At 39.6% G+C, this 8,144-nt stretch overlaps 1 protein-coding gene across 4 annotated transcripts in view; it reads left to right on the top strand.

Annotated features, from left to right (window-relative positions):
• UNC13B (unc-13 homolog B) overlaps positions 1-8,144 on the top strand; it is a 203,271-nt gene that overhangs the window by 31,778 nt on the left and 163,349 nt on the right. For all 4 annotated transcript variants that reach the window (XR_006177289.1, XM_042862318.1, XM_042862317.1 and 1 more), the window contains exons 6-7: positions 4,929-4,999; positions 7,354-7,411. Coding sequence is in view for 3 of the 4 variants with exons in the window: in XM_042862318.1 (XP_042718252.1) it covers positions 4,929-4,999; positions 7,354-7,411 (129 nt within the window). In the remaining variant the exon portion in view is untranslated. The remainder of the gene's footprint in view (positions 1-4,928; positions 5,000-7,353; positions 7,412-8,144) is intronic.

Below are 8,144 nucleotides of genomic sequence, written 5' to 3'. Positions count from 1 at the left end.
TTCTCATTTGTGTTTGTTCTGATGTTGCTTGTAAATTATCCCTAACTTAAAAGAGCATGATTCTTTTACATTCAGTATTCAAATGAGAATTTACTTTCTTCTGCAATTGTGCTTTTGCTTTTACATTCTGATTTTTCAAGTACATGAAAACAGATTCCCTGTGAATGGTTGTGGTTCAGCGCCTGAATTTGGCTAATGATGAATATTTCATGTAATAGCATGTTTTCTTCCTATTGTGATGCTCAAAACACAGGCCTCTTATTTCTTTTGCTTTAGAATCATGAATATAATTCTGAAAAATAGGATTTCATGAAGAGCACCAAGAATATTAAGTAAATAACAAGAACATTGAGACTTCCAGTTTTGATACAGTTGTATTGAAGATTTTTTATCGTGGAGTGTGAAAAGTTGTTGGCTTGTCCAGTGTTTTGTAGTGTCTGGGAGACAATGGGAGCTTCAGTTTGCTGTTTTCAAGGCTTGTGCTGCTCTTTGCTTGAAGTGTGCTACTGTCTTTCTTAGAACTCTGTTTTGGGCTATTTGTCTTAGGAGAATAGCATCTGCCCATATGATCTCCAGCAGTGCTTCCCTTCTCATGATGACCATATGTCTGCTGCCATTGCTTGCAGGGTAGAGAACAAAAGGCACTGTGAGATGGCTCAGGTGCTGTCTCCTTGCCCTCGTGGTACTGTGGGACTTGGAGGTATGCATGGAGGTAGCTCAGCCCATAGGACTACCTTTGCATCTGTCCCAGTGCAGACTGGATTTGCTGACATCTGCCTGTAGTTGAAGTGTTATCAGTACAGTCTTTTTATGCCCCACGTGTTAATACAGTGTTGTTGCATAAGCTGGAATCTGCTGCTTTAAACTCACACGGAGAGCAAAATGGTTCATTTATCTGCTGTAAATGCTCATAGGTCAGCAGCTCTGTCACTGTAGACATAGTATGCTTGCAGTGACACTGAAGAACATTGTGCATCATGTTTTGTTTCCCTGGGAACGTCTCCTGTCTGTTACAGATGCAGGGGAATCTGGTGATATGCATGTGTATGTGCAGCTTGTACTGCTTCCCAAGTCTGGTAAAACACATCTGTCTGGGATAGCAGCTGTAACAGAACAGTGTGATTTTTCTGTTGGCTCTGCTTTTGGACTTTTGCTTCTGGCTGTTTTATTTTATTTAGGCTAAGGATGCACACAGATCCACTCTTCCAGGTTGCTCAATATGTATATCAAACACATGTTGGTGTATTTCAAGTTTATGTATACAGTGAGGGGGGAATGGTCCTAACTTCTGAATGAAGTCTGCATAGATAGAACAGATATCTTCCTCAGCCTACTCAAGTCCTTGTGCTTCAGTGTAGTCATTCCGAGTGAACAGAGCAGCCTTACCTGGGACCTCTGTCCTCACCCCCTTCTCACTGTCTTGGAAGTACAGTTTCCATTTCAGCTCAGCCTTCACCAGAGCGATGTGGTAGGAATTATTGACACACATGGACTCCATGTTGTGACCTGACTTCCTCAGATATGCCGTATCCCCACCGTGACTGTGCACAGTGATATCAATTCAGGTTGAACCTGGCTATGGTCTCTGGATCTGCCCTGCTCATCTTGTCTGGGAGCTGTAGGACATAGACTGGGCTGGCAAATCCCTGCCCTGCTGTATATAAGATTCTCCTCCCTTAGGGAGCAATCAGTCTGTGCTGCTCCCTGACACCATGTGGCCAGAGGCAGAGGGATTTCAGCTTTCATCCAGGGGTGGCAGTAGGAGCAAGATGGGTAATGCTTGCAACCTGTTCATAGGTGTCAGGTTAAGAAGAACAGGGAAACTAGGGACTAGATCTGTCCATTTCCTCTCTGTTTTTGTTCAACACTTCTGTTCCTCTGACATATGGCCTTGCTCTTCTTGTTTGCTGAGCATGATATCAGAGCAGTCCTGGCATCAATCAGATGGCCTCTGTTTGGACTAGTTCAGCTTCTTGTCTTGTAAGCAGAAGTTAATGTAGCAGAGTAACTTGGACTTGCAGTCAAAACCGTGTGGTGTTGTAAGAGCTGCCCAGTGGCTATTGCCTTGTAAATGGTAAGGGTGATCCCTGTATGAGGTATTTTCATTCCCTGTCCTCCAAAGAGCCAGCATCAACAGACAAGTGATTAAGGTTTTATAAAAGTGTATGGGGAAACTTAAAGTAGTTAAACCAGTTTCTCAAAAATCAAGAACTCTCTCTCATTGGGCATTTACTCTTCTGAGCAGATAACTTCACTCAGTTTCGTAGTTGAATTTTTAAGGTTTGCTTTGCAGTAGCTGTACTGAGATTAGTACTGATGATAAGTTTCCTTAAGATAAAAAGATGTCCTAAAACAGCCATTATCTAAACTGTGGCAGACTTGATTGCTACCTTGCATAAGAAGCTGTTTTTCTAGAATAGCAGCAAACCTGTGCTAAAACACAGCTCAGTTTGTGAAAGAAGCACCTTAGATACGAGATGTAAACAACAAACCCAAGACACACACAGTGCACCTTGTTGTCTGGGCATGCAGCCAAACTGTGGCCTATGGGAAGGCCCTGGAATTTACTCTGAGACCACTGTAGCTTATTCGATGTTGATGGTAATCCATCACTTCATTACTCCTAGGTCTCTTTGCTCTAAATTGCAGGTTTCCACGATGGATGTTTTGGCTGTGACCTTTAGTCTTTCAGTTTGGGCTTTTCTTCATCATTTACAGATGTGATGCTGTCAAGGACAGAGTGCCATGGATTTTTCTTTAATGTTTAGATGACTTGAGATCCTTTTTGGAGTGTCTTGTCTTCTTAAATCTCATGTGCTCAGTTCAGTTAATTGCTGACCTCTTTCTAAATCCACCCTGTTTCAGATATCCTTTGAGCGTCATCCCTGCTTTGTGCAGAGTTCATCTAAATTATCTGTGCAACTGTGGTCTGCAACACTGATGATCAAAAGCAGTTATGCTTTTCTACAAATCCTTTAGTTGTGGGAGCCCCTCTTATATTTCTCCTACCTAGTTTTATAATAGCATGTAACAACAAAGCGATTTAGTGTACATCAACCAAGAGCAACTGACTTTGTGTGTTATGCTTAAAATAAATTACTTTGGTCTCCCTGCAAGAAAGGAGAAACAGATTTTCTATTTTCTACTTCCTGTATTCTTGACACAGATACTAAGTTTCTAGTGCCCTAAAACTTTCCCAGGTAGGGCCTATTTTGTCCTTCTTCTCTGGGTGATGTTCTGTTCAATAGAGGTGTTCCTCTTACAAAAGTGCAGGCATTTGTACATAGCCCATTGAAATACCTAATGCTGAAATTTCATATTCCATGAAACCTAAAAATGTTCCTTGTTGTTGTTGTTGAAAGTTGGTTGTGTTCCTTTACACTGGCTGCTATTTTTGATGTTTTGAGGTTGTTAATTTCAGAAGGGTTGAGAAGACACGTCTAACTTCTCTTTAAGGAGAAACCAATACTTGATTTGTTCTGAAGGTGTTGTAAGTGTTGTAGTTTTTTTGTTTATCTCAGTAGCAAGGGTGGATATAATTCTCAGTTATTTTTTAATCAGAATAATCTCAGCCGACTTCTCCCATTCTTGCCTACACATACTGTTGAGGCCATAGATGGGGTAAATTTCGTTGCAGGAAAGTAAACTTATTTAGAAGCCAAGATATTTACAGCTAACTGGGCACGAGTGTGAAGAGTTGCAAAAGATGGGAGAATTGATTGAAATGGCATTTAGTTAAACATCATTTGTCAGTGTTTGGGACAGTGAGGCTTCTAGGGCTCGTGGTTTCTAGCTGGAGCAGTCTCTGCTGCTGCTCTACCATCCTGTGTGTGTTCTGAAGTTTCTGCACTTGCGGAGTTTTGGCATGGGTAGCTGAAATTCGGAAGTCATTTGCCTTTCCTGATGGTAGGACCAACTGATGCTGAAATGTGGCTTAATTTTTTTATTTTTTTTTTTTCCTTTTTCCAGTGATTTTTACATCCTTTTTCCTTCATCCCTAGGTAATTTATTAATTCACCTGGACTGAGGGCCTGAGTGATGCTTTTCTTTTAGAAGGTTATTTCCCTTGGTGTTGTGCTCCTCTTGCTCTATTCGTTAAACTCAGTTTGTACCTAACTTGCCTTTTGTTAAGCTCATCTGCATCTTCTAGGGTGTCCTCAGGGAGGTGAAGTCTTGAGTGGCACAATTCTGTGTTTCCTTCAAACCATTGGGACACTGCATTACTTCAGAGTGTGGAATAGAAAATAGTTGCCAAAATAAAGGTGGTAGTGCTTACTGTCTGCTGTCAGTCATTAACCTGCTAAATCTTCTACTAGATGAAAGGGTTGTTATTTCTCAGTTCTAATGAACTGCATTGTGGTAAACAAACAAACTATGAGAGTGTGCTTCCATATGAATATGAGTGTCTTATAGCTGTTTGTTATCTCACAAAATCTAGCTTATCACCTGCAAAGGAAAACAAGACTCTTTTTTGGTATGCTTAATCCAAGTACATACATACAGTGTGCCATCTAAAGCAAGTCCTTGTGCTTTTGAGGTTATAAAAGCCTCCAGAAGAGTCACTTGATCTTGCTGTATGTTATTAAGCATGTAGCAAATGTATTATGATAAAATGGTTCTTTGTACTATGATTATTTGAATTAAATATGAATCAGTCTTGTTCTTTCCTATCTTTGTCCATAATGCATTTGGTTAATTGGTTTTAAACATGAAGGCAATGTATGCCTTGAACTGTGTTATTATTTGGAACATTTATTTTCCATCTGAGTGCTAATGTAGCTAATACAAAGCAGTTACATCGCTTCAAAATTGTGGGGGTTATTTATTTATTTAGTGTTGTTATCTTGAAATACTCTCCTTGTTGCTTCTGGTGATAAATGCAAACTTGACTGGCTAATAAGATTGTGCCTCATATTCTTTTGCTGTAGATATTCCTGAAGAGGAAGCCAGATATTGGACCAGAAAATTAGAACAAATAAATTCACTGGGAGATGATGAGGTAAATATCTGAACTGAAGGGTGAATGTAGCTCTGAATGCACTGTAACTTGCTTTTGTTCTTTATATTGGATCCCTGTGATGGAGATAACTATTAAATTTTCATGTTAACAAGTTTTTTGTGAACTGTTTACAGCATGGTTTCTCAGGTTTACTGTTATCATTAAGCAGGTAAATGTTTCTCCCCACATAGTGAGAACTGCTCTGTTGTATCATGTTACACACAAAGCAAAGTTAACAGCATCATAGGATGGCTTGTGCTGGAAAGGTTATTAAAGCCCACCCAGCCCCTGCCGTGGGCTGATTGCCTTTTGAATTTTGATTGCCTGATTGAATTTTGAGGATCTATTTGAGTTGGTAGAAAACTCAGTCTGTGATTTGGCATGTCAGTGGTAACTGCTGTGGTGCTCCCCTGCTCTTCTGGTCTGTAACATGTTTGTGCCAGGTACTTCAGTGAAGCACAGGTGCCCTCTAGTGCTTCACTGAGCCTGTATATGCTGAAAGGTGTCCTGAGCATCATTCCTGAGCAACATTCCCTGGGGAGTGACCCATCTGCATCCTAAGTGTATGTGTTCATCAAATGCAAGGAACAAAATTATGTCTCTGTGCCATAGTGATCACAAGTTTATTATGGAAATTCCCCTTAAACAGTGAGAATGTTAAAAATGAGAAAACACTTGTCCAGCGTCTGATGGTGACACAGATTGGTCATCGCTTTCTTGCATATTTCTTTAATTTGCAGTGACTGTTAGCTCTGTAACTTCCAGTGCCAGCGGCAGTATCTTTGGATATAACAACATGTGATTGATTTTTCTTCTGTGGATGTCAGTTTTATTTTGAACTTACCTACTTCAGTTCTGTAGCAAGGAATTCAGCAACTTAATTGTTTATAGCCTGAAGAAATAACTTGTTTGCTTTAACAAGTCCATTGTTGTGAAACCTGGGAACAGGTTTATTTATAGAGAAGCAGAATGACCAATCCTTATTCACCCTCATTCGCCACTCAACCCTACAAACCTTTCTTCCTGCATGGTTTTTGGTCAATTTGGTGGTATTTCATGCAGGAAAATCTTCTCTCTTCTGTGCATTAAGTTTAGCTACCTTTGCATGAGGCAGTGAATGAGCAGACTGAAGTTGCAAAACAGTATTCATGATGCATGTTCATTCAGAGTTTGTATGGTGTCATAAAATGCTTTCCAATCACTATTCCTACAAGCAGTGTTCTGTTTTCTTTTTGGAACTGCTGATAGCCATTGGGCTGATTCCTTAGAAAGGGTGAACTACTGCAGTTTTTTTTGAATCTGAGTATGCTCCTTCAGAAGCTTTTCCTGTCCTGCGCCACTGAAATTGCTCATCAACAGACCTTCTTTCACCACTTTGCCAACCAGTTACTGCTGTGAGACCCAGTACTTCTTTTCACAATTCTGAATGACTCATTGAGCTTGTATATTCTGAACAGCGTGGATCTGAAGATGGCCACAGCACAGTCTGCAGATTTTCATTCTCCATGTCATGAGCTACTCATTAATTCCTTGCCAGATCTATGGAGAGGCTGTCTGGCAGCCCTGTTTTTCAGAATCCAGGGCTGGTTGCAAAAGCTGACACTTCCTTTGTCTTTGGACCCTTTATTCTTGGCAAAGACTGTTCTCATTGTTTTGCCCAATTGTCCTCATTTTCTCTTCTCTTTGTAATACAGCATAGAGGAGAAAAACGAAATACAGCAACTTGCATTCCCGCAGGGAACACTTTGATGCAGTAACAAACAGCTTTGAAAAATCAAAGCTGGTTAATTGAAATATGCCCGTGTTTTCAAATTTATTATTAAATGAGATGCAAAAATTTCTTCACTTCAGACATACAGTGGATCACAGAAGTGTTTGTATGTGCTGGGTAGGCAAACATTGCGCTCTTGCCCTTCTGGGCACACTAATTATCCAACCGCTTCAATCTTCTAGTGCAGTATTGCTGTGAACATTTGTTTTTGAACTGCAGTGGAATGTATAAAAGATAAATGGACTTTCGCTCAGTTCTGAGCTCCCTATAACAGTGACTCTGTAGAAACTGGATCTTTTAGATAGCTAATTTGAGCTCTATGGACTGAGAATAGGGCCTGTGCTTGTAGTAAAGCAGACTTTACCTTGACCAGACATGTAGTTTTTTTAACATCTGGGTTGGGCATAGAAAGGAGAAGGCATCTGGAAGTAAGTTTTAGTGTGGATATTAAAGATAATACTTAGCACTTAAATCCTGATTGTTTTGTCTGAAGTGTGGCATGTATTATTCTGAAAACCGGTTCATAAAATTACCATTTGTTTTCTTAAGTGTTCCTTCTCTCTCTTGTTTTTTTCTCCTTCAGTATTCCTTTCAGGAGGAGGTCCAGAAGAAACCGTTGCCCAGTGCTGCCTCCCAGTGTTGTAAGTTAGACTTCACTTTCTCCTCTTTTTTTTTTTTTCCTCTTCTTTCAGTGTATTTTGTTTGCTTGCCTGATTAGTTATGAAATGGTGGTACATCTGTGCTTTTTTAAAACATTCCTGATTTAAAAGCTAAAGTCTCTGAAGCAAAATCTTTTGTTAGTTATGAAAAACTGTCCCTAAAAGTGTTGGCTTAATGATTCTGATGCTAGAAACTGAAATCATGTATTGAAGTATGTAACTTGCTTGTGTCTTCCTGTGTTAGGAAAACAAAGTGCACAAAGTCACGTAGATTTTCGGACCCCTTTTAATACCAGTGCAAACAAGAAAACCGGATGCTGAATTTTCTTCATATAATTGAGCAGTGCTGTGTTCTCTATAACATCTTCTGTTGAATATTATTTTTATTACTTTGAAGTTTTAAGAGGAGAAAAATAAGTGGGTTTGGAAATCCTGCCAGTAGTGTGTTTAAAATGCACCTGAGGCTTTTTAACTTGATATTATTTATAATGCAATGTTGATGGATGATGAAGAGTATTTTACTAATTTCTGCTTCTCCCATCTTGCATTTTTTAGGCTTCTAAAATAATACAAACTGTATCTGGTGATCTGCAAAATTAGATTTCTGAAACCTTGATTTTAAAATATAATGGATGAAAGTTCAGTGATGTCTCTTATGAATGTAGCATCTTTGACATGGTCCCCCACCACATCCTCATCTCCAAATTGGAGGGAA

This window comes from Lagopus leucura, unplaced genomic scaffold (genome assembly GCF_019238085.1).
Source record: "Lagopus leucura isolate 7727_CA_CO unplaced genomic scaffold, USGS_WTPT01 Super-Scaffold_650, whole genome shotgun sequence".
NCBI lineage: Eukaryota > Metazoa > Chordata > Aves > Galliformes > Phasianidae > Lagopus > Lagopus leucura.
Note: the sequence above shows the minus strand (reverse complement) of the source record. Positions and strands in the feature narration are given on the sequence as shown.